Source organism: Hibiscus syriacus, unplaced genomic scaffold, assembly GCF_006381635.1.
Source record: "Hibiscus syriacus cultivar Baekdansim isolate YM2019G1 unplaced genomic scaffold, ASM638163v2 tig00112614_pilon, whole genome shotgun sequence".
Lineage (NCBI taxonomy): Eukaryota > Viridiplantae > Streptophyta > Magnoliopsida > Malvales > Malvaceae > Hibiscus > Hibiscus syriacus.
The window spans coordinates 138,699-157,313 of NW_024063369.1; the positions used below are offsets into that span (position 1 = coordinate 138,699).

At 35.0% G+C, this 18,615-nt stretch overlaps 3 protein-coding genes across 5 annotated transcripts; 2 read left to right on the forward strand and 1 right to left on the reverse strand.

Annotated features, from left to right (window-relative positions):
• The first annotated feature begins 1,540 nt into the window (after positions 1–1,540).
• Positions 1,541–3,264, forward strand: LOC120182028 (histone H2A variant 1-like). Its single transcript, XM_039187055.1, has 3 exons — positions 1,541–1,612; positions 1,790–1,907; positions 2,769–3,264. Exons 2-3 carry the CDS (start codon positions 1,800–1,802, stop codon positions 3,063–3,065), a joined length of 405 nt encoding a protein of 134 aa, XP_039042986.1. The 5' UTR covers positions 1,541–1,612; positions 1,790–1,799; the 3' UTR covers positions 3,066–3,264.
• A 1,681-nt stretch (positions 3,265–4,945) lies between these two features.
• On the forward strand, positions 4,946–7,231 carry LOC120181980 (beta-carotene isomerase D27, chloroplastic-like). Its single transcript, XM_039187009.1, has 6 exons — positions 4,946–5,192; positions 5,284–5,423; positions 5,690–5,782; positions 6,006–6,067; positions 6,329–6,435; positions 7,023–7,231. Exons 1-6 carry the CDS (start codon positions 4,946–4,948, stop codon positions 7,229–7,231), a joined length of 858 nt encoding a protein of 285 aa, XP_039042940.1.
• Positions 7,232–15,086: 7,855 nt separating this feature from the next.
• Positions 15,087–18,313, reverse strand: LOC120182024 (protein LONGIFOLIA 2-like). 3 transcript variants are annotated; one of them, XM_039187049.1, is made up of 5 exons: positions 17,872–18,313; positions 16,349–17,776; positions 16,036–16,228; positions 15,189–15,739; positions 15,087–15,152 (listed from the first exon to the last, which is right to left on the reverse strand). In XM_039187049.1, the coding sequence occupies exons 1-5, from the start codon at positions 18,019–18,021 to the stop codon at positions 15,141–15,143; spliced, it is 2,334 nt and encodes a 777-aa protein (XP_039042980.1). In that variant the 5' UTR covers positions 18,022–18,313; the 3' UTR covers positions 15,087–15,140. The 3 variants fall into 3 exon arrangements, with proteins under 3 accessions (XP_039042980.1, XP_039042979.1, XP_039042981.1); XM_039187048.1 differs by having other exon boundaries at positions 15,189–15,742; XM_039187050.1 differs by lacking the exon at positions 15,087–15,152 and having other exon boundaries at positions 15,180–15,742.
• Between the last annotated feature and the right edge of the window lie 302 nt (positions 18,314–18,615).

Genomic DNA, 18,615 nt, shown 5'->3' on the forward strand with positions numbered 1-18,615 from the left:
ACATGCCACATTAGCATTTCATTAGCCACATTAACGACGGTTAACTATTAGTGACTGGTTTATTATAAATCAAAGACGTTAGTGACCAATTCATTACTTTTAAAACTTTAGTGAGAAAAACAAAAATTTACTTAAAAATAGTGACCATTTGTGTAGTTTATCCTTTTAAATATTGGTGGAGGTATGAACTAATTTAAACAATATGTGAACTTTTGAGTTCAAATTATTAAGCCTAAAAAACTTAATGACCATCGGTGTAATTGCACTATTTTAGAACATAAAACCGAACATGTTCGCGAACGCTAAACAAGTTGAACATTAATACAAAAAAAAAAACATGAACACAATATTAAAAATTTAAACAAACACAAACAAAATATGATTAATTTTAAAATTAAATAAACAAACACAAACATAACTTTATTCGTTTAAACTCGATTCATTTAGACGGCTACAAAAAATACCCCAATTCACCTATTGAGTGGTCTAAGCCACGCACGAACCAAAGACCTCAATGGTAAATGAATTGTTGTTATTTCTTAAGTTTTCGAGTTCGAGCACTAATAATAATGGGTGTGAATGGTTACCTTGTAATTGCCCTAAATTAATAACAAGGGTTAACTACACAAATAAGCACTTATGTTTGTGTTTTGTTCACTTTTTGTCAATGATTTAAAAAACATAAGATATAATCACTTTCATTTTTATTTAATTAAGATATTGTCACTTTCGTTTTTATTTAATTGAGGCGTGATCAACCGAGTTAACTGATATTAACAGTGTTTAAATATTTTGATATAATCGCACATTTGATCCCCATTATTTACATATTCTCTCAATTTAGTCACACTTTTAATAATTAAAATAAATTTAATCACCTAATCAAATGATGTTAAATGTCATGCCACGTGTCGTGCCAAGACCACTACTTGATCTAAAGTAGACAACATAGTATATATATTTTTGTATTTAGTGTATAAATACTTAAATACATTATATTTTACATATATTAACTTATTAAATGTAGTTTATTATTAACTTAATTTTAAAATATTTTTTTATTTTCATTTAAAAATATTTTTTTTTGTTAAAATCTATTTAAAAATATGATTAAATCGTGAAAATATGAAAATAACAAAGATCAAACATGTGTTTATACAAATTATTACGTCACATTTTATATTAATTGTTAACAATAACTAACCTATAATGATTACATCTTAATTAAATAAAAAACGAAATTTATCATATCTTATGTTTTTTAAAATCAATGACAAAAAATAAATAAAAACACAAATATAAATAATCATCGTAGTTAACTTTAATAATAATAATAGTAATACAAGAGAGTGGGCTATGTCACGTGTTTGCTCCAACAGACGAATTGGGGTGGCAGCGAATTTTGGAAAAAGAAAAAGGAAGGGTATTTGGCAAGAAAACCGATCGAAATTTTTTTAAATGTCGAAATCGAAGAAATTTCCCACCTAAAATTAACCGCCATTTCATTTTCTGGCATTTAAAATGATTATAAACCCAGAAATCCCATCCCATTGTTTCATATTTCCACAGTTTAATCACTTTCAAGCTTTCGATCACTCTAAAAGTCTCTCAGGTCTCTCTTGCCGCAACCTTTTATTTTCATCTACTACATCATAGATACAGATTTTATCGATTCAAAATTTTAAGCTTCTAAGGCTCCCCGGATGTGATTAGTATTTAACAGATCTGGGTTATAGTAATGATGTGATGGCATTATTTTCACTTGTTTGTGTGTGTGTGTGTTTTAAAGGTGAACGAGGATGGCAGGAAAAGGTGGAAAGGGGCTTTTGGCGGCGAAAACAGTCGCAGCTAACAAGGACAAGGACAAGAAGCGCCCGGTTTCTCGTTCATCTCGTGCCGGAATCCAGGTGTTTCTCAGAACTTTTCAGTTATACATGCTTGTTACCTTTGGATGATTTGGTTCATGAATTATAAAAAGAAGGAAAAGGAGTAAATCGAGAAGGTGGACTCTGTGTTTGTTTTTGTGGGCTAGATAATTTAGATCTTTTCACTTTTTATTGTAATTGGTATAAAATAATTTCTCTCTCCAAATTTGGTTATGATAAGAGTAAGCTTAGAGAAAGAACGGTTAAAGCTTGAAGTACTCGTGGTTGGTTATCGAGACATTTGCAAGTTGTTCATCTTTTTTATGTCAAAGCACAGTGATTATGAATGCTAAAACAAAGAACGATTTACTCATATTTTGGCATATGGGTTTTGAATGATATAGCTCTTGTTTTAGCCTCATGGGAACAAAAATCCTAGTTCTCTCTGTCCAGTGCCGTGTTTCATTCCTATTTTTCTCGAGAGTTTTTTAAGCATTTTAGGAAGATAAACAGGACTGATATGATCAATTCACAGCTTTACATAAGCTGAGACTTAGCTGAATAATGTATATGTAGTTGGTTCGTTTGACACATTGTAAGCAGGCATCAGATTCTTGCTTCTTTTGGGTAATGAAAGCACGTTCATCCATAAAAAAAAGTTGATGCAACTCAGTCAGCGAAGTATCTATACCCATGGTGTAATTTTTAATCTTTAACCAGTTCAAATTGTTTCTGTATTATGAGTTAAACAAATTTATCAGGATTCTATGTCCTTGTTTCAATCTGTTTATAATTGTAGTCTTTGTTGTTTGCCTGGTAAGACCATATCAAAATGAGGGTTTTCTTTCCTCCTGGTATTTGTCATATGGTTCCTCAGTACGCTTCACTGTTTCTTGTTATTAGTTCCCAGTGGGTCGTATCCACCGTCATCTCAAGTCCAGGGCTTCTGCAAATGGGAGAGTTGGGGCAACAGCTGCTGTTTACTTGGCCTCAATCCTCGAATACCTGACCGCTGAGGTTCTTGAGTTGGCCGGAAATGCGAGCAAGGATCTGAAAGTGAAAAGAATCACCCCAAGGCATCTGCAGCTGGCTATTAGGGGAGACGAAGAGCTTGACACCCTTATCAAAGGCACCATTGCTGGAGGTGGTGTGATCCCTCACATTCACAAGTCCCTCATCAACAAGACAACCAAAGAATAGTAATGCCTGATTTCAACTAGGTTTGGCTTTCCAGTACCTTTATCTGTTGCGTCTTCTGTGTTATTTGTAGGCTTTGTTTAATCTGTCTAGAACATCTGATTAGCATATACGATGGTAGTAATTCTCAAGGTTTGTTTCGTTGAACTTATGAATTATGATCTTTGTTAGAGCAGGAATGGTTCCTGTTGGATACTTTTAACTACTGTTTCCTTGGAAATCTGGCTCTAAAGTTATAATATGCTCATTTGACATGATTTATGGTAAAATATAAATATATTGAAGATTTTGAATAAAAATAAACAAATGAATAAATTTATATTAATTAGTTATAAAGAAATCGGGCATGTTCTTATCCAATTTGAAGAGCTGCTTGTCTTTACTCCTTGAAGAGGTATAAGCATCCAGCCGGCTGTTCTTCATCAAGATTCCACATTTGCCATTTGGATCACATTCAAGCATAGATTTAGAACTGGCCTTTGTACTCTTTAAACATTTTGAATTTGATTCTTTTATTTTTAATTATGAGAATGCATTTCTTTTGTTCTTTTAATTTAATAATTGAAGTTCAATTAGTAATGACTGTTGGAGGATTTTTGCTAATTGAAGTTCAATTACTCACATTACCAAAACTTTTATGGGTAAATAATGTGTTTAGTACTTAAACTATAAATTTTGATTAATTTAGTACCTAAACTTTCAATTTTTTCAAAACCATACTTAAAGCTTAGTTTTTGTTTCATTTTAGTACCTTTGTTCAAAATTTATTTTTAATTTTTGAAAAAAAAATCAACGTTTAAGTATTAAAACGGATCAAAATTAATAGTTTAGGTATTAAATGAGTTAATTTTCTAACAATGGGTGCTAAAATGAAACAAAAGTTAAACTTTAGGTATGATTTTGAAAAAAATTGAAAATTTAGGTGTTTTTTATTCTTATATGATTTTTACGTAATTTTAGATTGAACACTTGAATTTTTTTTTTACAAATAATCAAATTAGCTAAATTCCTTTAACAATGCCATGAATTGAAATTCAATTATTAAATCAAACGAGTTTCTTGAAAGGGTATATTAGATACTTGAAATTCAATTATTAAATCAAAAGAGTTTCTAAATATGAACTTGGTCTATTAGATCAAGTATTAATAAGCAAAAGTCTAGTACCAATTTGAACTGATAAGTTAAGTTCAAATACCTCAATTGGACAAAAAACACGAAACCATCAAATTGAATCTTTAAGCCAAGTTCAGGTATCAAATTACAGATTTATCCTTCTTGAAACGAAAAGTAGAGGGGTTAAATTTCAAGTGTGCAAAGAATACAGGGACTGAAAGAAGAAATGGACCCTTTATTTAATACATTTCTAGTATGGGGCTGAGTTACTTGGCCTAGAATTGACTTCCCCATCTACTTGGTTTCTGCAAAAACGACCAAGGATGGAAGAGGTAATAACTTATTAAAATTTAAAATTATCATATATTTTAGATTTTATTTATGTGTTTTTTATTAAAAACATTATTTTTATATCTCTAAAATTTTATAAATTCAAATTCGTTCCCTAACTTCAAATCGTACTGTCGTATGGGGATCGCAAAGCCTTGAAATTTTCAATTTTACACTTGTACAATTAAATCAACCTCCACTTGTTGTACTATCTATGCCGTTAATAGCTCAACATCTTTGTTTCCCAATACCAACAAAACAGCATCTTTAAACACCACCATGCCTTCTATTTTGAGCATTGCTAACGACTGCACATCTCGTTGCTTTCTCCAAATATGCTCCACATGCACATTTTGTTCTTATATACTCGCTCCTTGTGCTAGTCAGTAGTCCCCTCCATTCACATCAGGATTTTACTTGTCTTTTTCTTTTTCCATCAATGGAAGCTAAGTTGATTTTACAAAGCCGGAGCCCGACAGTGACGCCTTCGAGGCCAGCAGATGAGCGGCGGTGTCGTCCGGTTCGTTCGGTGCTGGCTAGGCCGCCGGAGAATTTAGTTACGGAGAGGTTGAGGTTGAAGAAGTTAAAGCCCGCAGATAGCAAAGCTGGTAGCAGTGTACATAACGACGGCTGGTTTGATCTTTTGGCTATTAATTATCTATCCCAAAGTCTACAAGCTGCAACAGGTTCGTTTTCTATGGTCACCATGATTTTGTTTCTATAGGAAGAAGAAGAGATTGAATTTTGGAAAATGTTGAAAAATTGCTATATATGCAGGGCTGAAGAGCATGTCGAGTGGGTACGAGAGCTTGATGGAGACTACGGCAATGATGTCGAAGAGATTCAATACTAAAACGCAACAGAAGCTTGTCGTTAAAGCTATTGACAATGTCATCCCCAAGTTCATTCTAGACATGGCAAGTTCATTTCCACTGCTGGTTTACCCTATTCTAAATGCATGGAACTCACATGAGTTCTAATACGAAACAACAATGGCTTTTTAGAGAGAAACCCCCCCCCCCCTAAATATGTGATGCTTTCATGTTGGTTTACGTTCATATTAGGGGTCGACTGCTCCATAGAATGATTCCCTGCCTGTTTTTTTTTATTTTAAAAATGATGGGGAAATATGGTTTACTAAATTAATATTGGTATCATTGACGTGGTGGTGATCCAATGGCAGATAAGAATATTGCTGCCTCAATCTCAATTCACAAGGGAATATTTCGCCGCCTTCACCACCGTTTTTTTCGCCTGGCTCATCGGACCTTCTGAGGTAAGCAGATGGTGGGAAGTAGTTCATTTCTTTGTATAATATGGCAATGCCAATAATAAAGAAGAGAAAAACAGGGAGACATGATATAATGTTTTTTTTAGCAAACACTAACATGCATAAACCACGTGCGGCTTATGGCGATGTAAAACTTGTGTCATGGCTCATACATGCATATGATTTCCTCCTGATAAATCTAACATCCTTATTGATTCAATGCCACAAGGTCCGGGAATCGGAGTTCGACGGAAGGAGAGAAAAGAATGTCGTCTATGTAAAAAAGTGCAGGTAATTTTACCAACGCTCGCCATTATAATTAAGCACTATAGTCTAATCCAAGATGGAGACCCTTCCTTACCAACTTAAGAAACTTTAATACGGTAAATAACCTGTTCCAATGATTGTGTGCTGGACTCTGCTTTTTGTCCATTGCTATCATGATGATGGTCATCGTCGTCGTCATCCTCACAACATTGAATTCATCGATAAAGATTTCATCACCCTAGATCATCCTGGTAATCCTCCAATATTTGCTTGAACTTTTTGTAGGTTCCTGGAGCAGAGCAACTGTGTTGGAATGTGCATCAATCTTTGCAAGATGCCCTCTCAAGCCTTTATTAAGGATTCCCTGGGAATGCCGGTAAACATGGTTCCAAGTAAGTATACAGTCATTCAGATCGATGATTAAATAAATAAAACAGGGAAAATTGGTGTTAGAACAGGAAAAAGGGGAAAAGAAAAATAATTCAAACAGTAACAGTTCTTGCACTAGATTGTGGAGCTCATGCCCATTATGTCAATGTAGGGCCTGCATGCTTCAGCACTTAGGGTGCAAAGCTGCAAGTGGACCCGTTCAACCTCAACCGAGAATACTAGGATGTAAAATAACACAAAATGCAGTGCATTATGCATACACAAAACCATGATGTTCATTCTTACATTCTTTCTAGGCCGTAAATTTGGTATAACAATAACAAATCTTTTGATTAAATTCCATGTATCGACTCGTTATGAAAGATATGCTGAATTCTTCTGGTTCCCATGAATCCAATCATTATTCTACAGCCAACTCCATATAAAATCACAATCTGCCTAGAAATTGTATCATTAAAACCATCAAAGCTTGAATATTATTCACACTTTCCACGTGCCAATCATTCATGAGAAGCAGGAGACCATTACTGTTTATGAAGCCAATCCATCAGAACAGTTAACAGAAGCTCTGATGCATTTTTAACTGCAGATTTTGATGATATGAGCTGCGAGATGATTTTCGGTCAGGAACCTCCAGCATCAATCGACGATCCGACGCTCAAGCAGCCTTGCTACAAATTATGTAATAATTTATTTAAACCGCACTTTTATATGTACTTCCATCTTTTTATCATTGTGGTGCACAGTACAAATCTCAAATTTGGTCCTTCAACTTGGCCAACTCAATGCTGTTCCTAGCACAAATGAGCTTTCATGAGTGCTTGATATGACAGTGGAAGTTGTATTTCTGACCAAATCTATCCTTTCTCTAAATATCATATGCAGGTAAGGCTAACCAAATGCACACAGTGAAGAGCTCCGGCCAATGCGTTTAGGGGAAACGGGAACTTTAACGACGGTTTTCATCGATGATCACAAAAGTTGACCTGAAAATCTTTTCATTATTGTTCAATACAAATACTTGTAAAACACTTGAAAATTTCATCTTGAAATTCACAACATCCCATACTACATTGTAAATTATAATTACTTCAGTGCAACAAAGAAAAGGCCTTTTCTTTTCAACAAACTCCATGCAGACAGATTCTAGAAACTAAAATGTTGAGAATTTCAGTAAGCTCTTTTGACATTTTAAATAGTCACAGTAAAAATACTAAACTAGTGCCATCTTTCATAATTCAAACATGAGAATACACTAAGAGTATCGATCTTGCACGTAAACATAAACAACCGTACAAAAGGAATCCAATAGAAAATTTTGGGCTGTAAAAAGTAAAACAATACAAAGGCACTGAAGGAGTGTTAAAGAAGTGCAGAACTAAAATTGCACTGAGATGTTCACAGAACCAATCTTTGATTAAGGTGTACGATTCAACCTCAAAATATATCGTCTTGAAGAAAGAAATCTAAATCTTAGATAATAATAGTAATATGGCTAAACAGTAAAAAAGAGAGTAATTTAGCATTCCAAAACTAAGAATTAGCCTCCATGCAGATACTATGGCTAAAGAAGCAAACAAGGGAAGCTTGTGCTCAAAGTTATACAAGATTAGAGGTTGATATCATAAATTGATATGGACTATTGGTACTATAGAAATTGGAAACTCTTTAATCTAAGTTATTACTTCTTACTGTTACTAAAGACAACTTCATCTTAGAAAATTCGACATAGTGTTTTAAGAAAGATTCAGAAGATCATTACGTTGATTATAGAAATTATCGATGAATTGCTTCTTAATCACTTGACTACTACTGCCATGCTTAGACCACTGATAAGCATAATCGCACCCTTCAATTTGTAAAAATCAACATAGTTAGCATTTCCTTATTTATGCTCAGAGAATACACTCACCAAAATGCACATATTACCCGAGAACTCCCCCTCTCCCCAGCACACTAACAAGGGGTTCTGGTTGAGGTTCAACAGATTTTAAAACGGATGGTTTTTTACCTTCTCAGAACCGTAATAATTCTTGGCAAATTCCATAAGCAGAGCAATGGATACTTCAGTGTTTTCTTTGGATCTTTTGATGAGGGGTTTGACCATGATGATACACTTCCACTTTTTAATTAACGCTAATGGAAAAGCCAACAAGCTTTCCTATTAGGAGAAGTGTTTTTGACTGAAAAATCATTGTAGGCTTTAAGGTCAGCAAGGGTGGACCAGTTGTGTCTCCCACCTTAGGTGCTGCCAAGTGAGCAATCTAAGATTCTTCTGCTTTCTTTTCTGTCTCAATGAGAGAGTGACTGGTAGACCCACTTTCCCCTTGAAATTCAGCCGAAAGTTAATTCCCTTCATAATAATATTTTGAAGTTAATCGGCAATCAGATACAAGACGGTATGAACAAGTGGGTGGACAAAACATGTTGGTGACCAGGAAAGAAATTCGTGTCACTCTAAGAGGGCAGTATTTGGATTTCAATAGCACAGACTGTGAATAAGAACTAATATGGGAATCATCAAAATGTCAACCAAGTTTAAGATATTCAAAAAGAACTATAACCGGACATTTAAAGCTCGGTTATTGAAGAATGTACTTAGTGGCTGAAACTTCTAAGAATTTGTCAGCTGGTTGCTCCTTTTGTGTCATCTCTAGTCTCTTGCTAAGATATTTTGTCACTTTACGAGCTCTACTAGATGACCTATATTTAAATTTTCCTTTTACATTCACAGTAAGGGCCATAAGATCACTGAAGCGTCCAACCAATATCTTACCTAACACACGTCACTCAGGAAAGGATAAGGTAAAGGTTCTTGGAACAGAAATCAGCTAGTTTAATATAAGTACAGACAACCCGATAATTACTTCGGTCCTTACAATAACATCAATGATCGATGAAATTTGGTTCTTGCAAGCACAAAAGTAGCAAAAAACCAGAAAATATTCAAGGGAAATGTAGCAGAGAACAGCCAGAACCACAGTATTATTTTAGCCATACTACTACAATTCATGTGGCTTCCAATACCTAGACATTGATACTTCCTTTACTTGATTAAGGCACCAACATCAGAATTGCAAATGCTCTAACATCCTAATTCTCCCACACAACTTTCATTTTTTTTTTCAAAACTATACCTAAAGTTTAGTTTTCATTTCATTTTAGTATCTCGCCGTTAAAACCTTAACGCGTTTAGTATCTGAAGTATCAGTTTTGATCCGTTTTAGTACCTAAACTTTTAATATTTTCAAAACTTACTGTTAAATTTTGAATTGGGTACTAAAATGAAACAAAAACTAATTTTAACGACGAAATACTAAAATAAAACAAAAACTAAATTATAAGTATGATTTTGAGAAAAACTAAAAGTTTAAGTAATAAAACATATTAGAACTGATAATTTATATAATAAATATGTGATTTACCCAAAAAAAGTGAAAAAGATTAGGACAACCACGTCTAGTAACGATGACAATGATTACACAAAGATCAAAGACACATACACAAAACAACCATTCGTAATGTCACACGCAAGAAAAGTATATAGGGGCAGCGGCACATGCGCGGTTATGTCACCAATGCACCACCCAGCGTCCCGTTACTAGCATTTTAAGCAACGGTGTAATATTTCAACTTAGTTTAATTGAACAAAACACAATAAAAAAATTATAAAATTATAAAATTAGATTATTTTTCTTCAAATTAAAAATATATACAAACTAATTATTAAATAATAAATAAATAATTCAGTCGAACTATTTAGAAAATTACAAACACAAACAAAAATTATTAGTGCTGATGATAAAAATAAACATCATTAACATTAACATTAAAATATATATAACAACGATGATGTATTGACAAATTAGCTTCATTATAATTTAACCGTGATTTATTTTCGGTGATTGCGAGCATCTATCGACGAAAGACAACTAATTCGATGTCTAAACAAGGATAGATCATCAAAGTAAACAAATAGATGTCAACCAGAAAGATAATTCGAGTCGAGTTTTGCTCACCCCAAACAAGTGGTGACAGTGCTATTATTGTTTTGAATAATGTGAGACCCAATTATTGTTATTGTCATTCAGGTAGGCCTAGCTCTATCTAAATACATCAACAGTGAATGGCCAAGGCCTGGTGATAAGAGGGACCAGCCATGTTATAAAATGGGCCACAAGGCCCTCTGGTGTGATTAAAGAAGAATAAGACAGTGGACCACAGCTAGTTTTAAACCGCACAAAACTCGGCATTCCATTTCGATTCAGTGTATTATTGTTCTTTATACATGAATACATGCATTCCATGACAAAGAAAAACAGCGCATTCATTGATGTAATGAAATCCTTGGTTGGCTTCTATTATCTCTCATAATTGAGGACTAAAAAGTTACACCAAGATATTTCATGTATACATGCATGGTGTCCTTTGGATAACAAACTTAATAATTAAGTGGTTCGGGTTTTAAATCGATAAATATTATTATTGTTATGATATTTATCAATTTATATACTTAAAATTCAAATGTATTTAAACATGTAACATTCTATGATGTAGGCAGTTGTAGAGGCATATATAATTTAATAATTATACCATGACATGTACTCAAATTCATATTTTGTTTGATCAATTACTAGTTGTTTTAAAGAAATGTGATGTTAGATTTTTTTAAATAAGATTAATTTTAAGAATTTCAATATTGTAAATTAAATTGAAAATCATCCTATAATAAAAAAAATACAATATTTAATTTTAAATCATCAATTAATAAATAAAATATCAATGGTAATATTTTGAAAAATAATGGAAGTAAAAAGAACATTTATTAATGACTACCAAAAGGGCCAAATCGTAGAATTCTTTGATTAAAATAAAATATAAAAATCCCAAAAAATGCTTTTTTTCCCCTTCGCGTTATTATATTTAATGAAGAAATAAAGAGGCAGATAGAAAATTCTGGTAATAATAGTATGATTTAAATGATAAGTAGTTTGATATCATTTAAATAAAGTTTTAGGTTTGAGTCTTTGTGTATATAGAAAATTCTCGTTGAGATACTCGCCTATCAAAAACAAGTGTACCACCTAGATCAGTTCAGATTAATCAAGGTAAGAAATTAGAACCTGAAAAAAATAAGAATTATATGGATACTTACGGACAGCGTTGCTTTATCCTTATTATATCGTACACTAAGGTTAAAAGTGACGTCAGACAAAATAGTGACTATCCTGCAAGCGCTCCAACAGATGATTCACAAGAGAAAATTCGCCCAAAAAAATCCAGAGAAAAAAAGTCTTTAGAGTTTAATAAAATATTATCAAATCAAACAATGCCAAAATCAGTCCACAAGCCGGACTGTTATAGCCAAAAATCGTCTTTATTCGAATTTTACCAAAAATAGCAAAATCCCGAAAATCACTCTAAATTGAAATTCGAAATAAAATAAGCAATCTCCAAAAAATCCGGCCTAAATCGGATTTAAATTGACTTCCTAATTGACAATCAAAATATTACCATAAATAGTAAAAAATATTTAATTCTAGTGATTTGGAGGGGAAAACGGCAGAATTTGAGGTTGAAAAAAATATCACATGGAGCGTAGCTCGATGTGGAGAGCGTGCGCGTCGAAAAGAGCTTTCCGGATTGGGGTTTTATGCGCGATTCTGACACATGTAGCCAAAGTTATGGCCAAAAGACTGAAACATACTCAAAACGACCCAAATGAGGAACATGTCACAATCAATTCCCGCCTTTGACCTGATCTGCCAATTCGTGGTATCTCAGCGCCATCAAGGTGCAATCTGACAGCTCAACATCATCTGTCTCAGATCCCCTGCATCAAAAAAGTTGGGAATCTACGAACTCATCGAGTCAAACCTGAGATAAATATAGCTACAGTGATTTTCTGATAAATCATAGAAGTCTTCCAACATCCCTTTAAATCAAATTCTTGAATATAAGGTATTCCTTTAAATTATAATTCTCGTTAATTATTGAAATCGTTTCATTCGTATTTATATGTTTCAATGATTGATTTAGAATAATTTATTATTATAATTGTAATTTGGGTAAAAATACACAAATAGTCTCTCGATTATAAGATATTATTTTATTAAATCATTTGATTATTAGAAGTTATAAAATGATTCTTCGATTATCGGGAGTTACTTTGTTTAATAAACTATTAAAAAGTTAAAAATGATTACTCGACTATTTATTTTGTTTCAAGCTCATCCTTTTTTTTGGGGAAACAATAATGGCCATATAAGTTCGACGCTAGCTTGTTAACTGAGATATAATAGTCATTTGAGATACTGAGATCAAATTTTATCATATCTCAGGCATAAAGTTAACGTACGGCTCAGATCGCTGTCAAAATTTTAATGGAAAATGATGAGTTTGGAACATAATAAATAGCCGGGTTATCATTTTGTAACTTTTAATAGTCAAACTACTCAACAAAACAACTCTGAATAGTCGAAATACTATTTTATAACTTTTAATAGTGAGAAGACTTAATAAAGCAATATTTTGTAGTCATGAGACCATTTATATACTTACTCTTATAATTTTAAAAAATTGAGAGTAAAATTGGAGTAATTCTTATAAATTATTCAAATCAATTAATCTTGAATAAGTGAGATGGATAGGACAAAATCCACTGCCCTACTCCTCCATCGCCATTGATGAATTCCAAAGGAACATTTCAAGCATGGCACGCCTGCATGTGTCTTCCTCCTCTTCCATCACGCTCAATTTCCATGTGTGTTTGAATCAATGAAAGCGCCAAACAACATTGAAATTTTCACCGCATCGTCTTCTTTTGCAGTCCCCATGCATGTAAAAAAAAGAAAGAAAAGAGAGAGAGCCATTCGTCCATCGAATTAGTGCCTCCCACATCCCTTTCGGGATCTTAATTGAGAGAGGGCCCTTAACAGTCAGCCCCATCTCTCTGATTGAATCAAAGCATTGAATCATGTTTTACTGTCCTTTTTACCTGACAACAACATTCAACACAAAACTGGGTAGCTCAGCTTTGTTCTATGGGCATTAATACTCATAAAAATGGTGTAGTTTAAGAAACAGGAAGGTGAGCAAAACCAATGATGCTAAATATCTAAGCAAAAGATACGGAAAAGGATCCGCCATGGTTTTTTGTTTCACACTGACAGTATCAGGATCATTAGAGATCTTTTTAAAGGGTACAGACAGTCAAAACTCCAAAGGTTCATTCCTCACTCCTATGGCCGACGCCTTTATAAACGGCGGTTCCATTCGATGACTCTGGCAACTTGCTATAAGAGGGCATTTAAGAAGAGGAAAAGGGAAAAGACAAGTACTCTCTGCAAATTGAATGCCGAGAAACAAAACCAAAAGTGCACGGTTTTGTGTCTATCGTTGAATCAAAATCCAACCAGGAACCACAACTCGTTTCTCAATGGTTTTTGAACGAGTCGGGTCAACAATTGCAGCTTACAAGTTACAAGACAGGCAGACTAGATTGACCATAGTGAGGCCTCGATGGAAAATGAGAAGAAGATCAAGAAGAGATTGTTCAAACTATCATCCGTTAGATACTTTGTTATATATAACCACACTTATATAAACCAACGTCCTTCAGTATTTAAAAATTGTTCCTAAAGTTTACAGGTTCAAACACCAACAACTGCACTGATCCGCCTACTCGATCTATCCATGTACATAGACGACACCCCAAATCACATATGGTTGATGGTTCATCTAAAGTCATAAGCAAAGTAACTAATCATCCAATCTCACTCAAATATGTGTGAGAACATAATTACAAGCTCTCCCAAAATCATCTCTTTTAGAACACCACTTTATACATTGAAGGTCTATCGACACGACTATATGAATTATCATCAATCTCCTACCTCTACTTTTTTGTATCAACAATAATACACATGTTTAAAAAATATATAAATATTTGTAGAGTTAGATATTGTAATTTAAATTTTGTTTGATCTAATTTAATTTTTTATATGATCTGTTTGTTGAAAAAAAGGAATAATTTAGAATAGATGCATAGGTTCTCAAACTAAAACCCAAATAGTATAATTCATTTTATAACAATCAATATCAGGTTCACTAATCGATTAATTTAGATCGAGTACTGTAAAAGTCAGGACAACTCTCTTAAACCAATATACTCAACTCCTAAACATCAAAATTAAACTATTTACTTAAGAATCTAATGTATCATCCAACAACACGAACTCAATATTAGTTTATTCAATTAAAATTATGACCGTACAACTCTCTCTCTCCATATTTGTATATGAGATTTTAGATTTTTAGATATTAACAACTCTTGTATAATTTGTATTTTATTTGAAGCAAATAATTTTTAATTTACCACCTACTATAATATTTTTTCTTTATTTATTTATTTTTTGAAAAATTAAAATTTTATAATTTTATTTATTTATTCGTCGTTATTCTAGCATCCAGAAATAAAAATTATACTACTGATTTATTAAAAAAAAACTATTATTGTCATGTTAAATGACGATTATATGATAGATCACACGAGTTTTCACAATTCGTTTCCAATTTTGGTCACAAATATTATCTCGCCTTTTTTACAGCTTGCTAAAGGGGGGTGATTGATGTGCTTGGGATCTCATCTAAACATCTACCAATTTGCTTTAAAAAATCAAAATATAGCCGCGAAAAATACAATGAGCTACAAGAAAGCACGCCAAGTATAATTTCATCCTTTACATCAGAACACCAACTTCCTCCGAAGTGCTGAGATTTCGTGACTTCTCCCAGAAAAAACAGCAAGATCTTGGATGGTTTCGACGATCAGGTCTTTGAATATCAGACGCTCGATATCAAGGATTGATTCCGACATCTCTACGGGTTGATCTCCCCAGCCGTTAATGGAATCCACTGCAAGATCTTTTCTCAACACACCACAAATGACCTCGAACAAGTCATCCGACGAGTCCCGCTCTCTAATCTTCTGGAATTCGGACCAGATTTGCCGCAACGACGTCTCTCCCGGCCCTGAATTCGTAGAGTCGATGAGCTTCCATGCCGGTAGCCGTCTCTTTCGGTTGAGGATTTCATTGATGATGTCGAATATAAGCTTCCTTCGGTGTCGAGAGGCTTTGGAGGTGTCTTTACCTTTCAGAAGCTGCTGCTTCTCCAGCAACGAAAACACATCAGAGTCATCTGGCAGGTAATTGGATGCCCTCAAGATATCGGAAATGTAGATGAAATCAGAGACGTCTGATTTATCATCGGACTTGGATTCGTCGGACGAGTTCCATGTGTCGTCTTCTGAGTCAAACAACTTAATCAGATAACTCGCCAATGAAGTAAAAGTCTAAGACTATGACATCATGGAAAAGCAAGTTTTGAATGAAAGCTATTTGAGTCTCCAGTAGTGACAGGCCTAGGCCAAAACTTACCATCAGTCTACTCGCGTCATCATAGTCGAATGCAAAATCTAGCGAATCGAACTCAGTTCGTATTCTTTTTTTATATTCCTCGTGAATAAATGTTTAAAGATTCAGAATTCTGACTGTACGAAAAAACAATTAAGAACAAATAAATGTTTCACTCATTCTTACCTTTGAAATCGATGCTTTGTTTCTTAACAGGGGAAACAGACATTTCCTCCTTGTAAAACGACGAGTCAAGTACCGAAACAGGACTCGGCTCCAACTCGGTTGAAGCGGTCATCTCTGCTATGCTGTGAAGAAGCTTATCGCACCTTTCCAAGAGGCTCCTTCCTTCCTTGTATTCCTCCACCGCCCTCGATCTCTGTAAAAACCCAGAATGCCAGAAAAAAAATGAATTATTCCAAGTATAAAAGGACAACGGTAATTGCGCAAAATTAGAAAACTAAATGGCCACGGTAATTAAGTAATTGAGAAAATTTACCTCGGTGTCAGTTTGAGAACATGTGCTAAAGCTACTCTCTGAAACAGTGGATGTTTCATCTTCCGCTGGAACAAATATTACCTTCTTTTCTTTCTGATAAATCCCAGTCTTTGATTTCCTGTTTCTCGGTGAACTATTACTCGTCTGATCCAATCTGGCTTTTCTCAAATTAACACGAGGGGACTGAATCGGAGATACTCTTCTCTGCTCCACACTACCATTCCCTCTACTCTGCGTTTCAACGCTCAACGGCCTTCTGCTAGGACTCCTCACGCCCCACTCACTCCTCGTAGGAGATATTGAACCCTTATTCTTCCTTTGGTTCCGTTCATTCTCCGACCGATCATTTCTAGGACTCTTTGTCGGCGGGACCTCGATATTCAAGTTCCGGCGAGGTCTAGGCCATGGTCTATTACTGGAAGAAGGTGTTTCGTTGCCAATCCTTCTGCCCGGGGAAGCTGGTGATCTTCCCGGTTTGATAACGGTAATCGGAGATGGTTCATTTTCATAAACAAAGTTCCTGTTATTCGTTTGGCTTAGAGGTTTCTTGTTGTGTAAGAGGCCTTTGAGTTGCAAGGCTTCGAGGATTTGCTTAAGAGTCTCGAGATCTTTCGATGGTTCATCGATTCCTCTGAGTTTAAGTCGTTTCTCAATCTCTCCGTAGATGGAAACTGGTTGCTTTGGCTCGGGAAAAAAATCGGCCGAGTCGTAGAAACATTTCCTTTGGCCTATTCCTCGAACCGCAGCTTTCATCGGTTCAGTTTTCACATTTCTTGAGCTTTGTGATCTGTTATTCATTAAATGCTCTTGTTTGCCGCCATTTTCTCTCAATGCATTGCTCGAAATCTCGTCGTTTTGGAAATTTGGTAGCTGGCTCTCTTTCAAATGGAAATTAACTCCATCAATAAAACGGTACTGAAATAGATCTCTGCCTCTGGCTTCCGATGCGGACCTTCGGAGCTCCGCTTTGCCATTTGGTTCGGGATCTGAATTTGGTAATGATCCGAGTCCCATGAGCCTCGCGATTACGCTAGGGGACCGTCGTTGTTTGTCGTTATCATCTACTCCATTCTCTTCACTGTTGGTTTTGCATTGGTTCGTACGGATCTCAGAGGGTTTGAGGCTTCCTTTAGCATCAACGACGGCTCTGCTATCGAGAGAGAGCCTCGGAGCTTCTTTGGAAAATTTAAATGGTGACCTCGTACTGCCTTCTTTGAATTGGAAAATGGGGAACGGAAGGGATGCCTTGTTCTGGTTTCCCGTCGGAGTAGAAGGCTCCGGTGCTTGGGACCGGAGCTCAAATGCTCCAGGAGATTCCTTGAAACGGTCCGGTGATGGTGCTAATCGTCCTTGCGTCTGCTCCTCTAATTCTCCCTTTGTAAATGGCGACTCAACGGCCTTCTCTTCCTCCGACGTCGTTTCACTCGACTGAAAAAGAGAAGTCAATAAAACATGACCAATATAGTAATAAATCTCCCAGGGTCCAGAGACCCACATTCAAAAATAGGAAAAAAAATACCTACCGGCGAAGGAGGGAGGCGCTTGGTGGAGTAAAGGCGTTTGCCGGTGGGAAGCTGTTGACGATCAAAGATCTGAAGAAAACCAGCCATGCAACCCATTTGTTTCCCAATTCGCTCCTCTAGATTTTGCTCTGCCATGATTCCAGTCATCATTAAAAAGGAAGAAATAAAAAAACTTTTCCCTCTATATTTCAACTAGTTATCCTCTGTTTTCTTTATCTATCTCCCCATTTAAATCCCATCTTAACAATTGTCTCCATTTTTTTTTTTCTGTTTCTGATTCTCTCTACATTCCTCTTTCTTTCTTTTTCCCTCTGGCTTAGTGGTCTGTGACTGCAGTCTATTTCTGCTTCTCCCGCTTTTCTGGTCTTTTAAAGGGCTGGCGAAGTTTAGGAAAAGAACAGTGAGGCAGGCCAAATGGACTAACTTGCCCCTAACCTTTTAACTAAATGCCAGATTCGTACAATCTTAATTATTGGTTTAGTGATTTATAAGGAAACAAATATTTTTGCATATTCCTTTTATTATTATTTGGGATAAGTGGGATGCACCGACTCTGCAGCTTGAGGTAAGCCTCCGTGGGCAATGCAGTCTCCATACGTGTCGTGCATCCGATCCCTTAAATCTCGTGCCTTTGAACGACGACCAAACCCTTATCCTTTGAATTTATATTACACGTGTAAGTTTAATTTTATGATTTTATAATTATATTCGTGAAAACAGAAACAAAAATCAGTCGCACGAAAA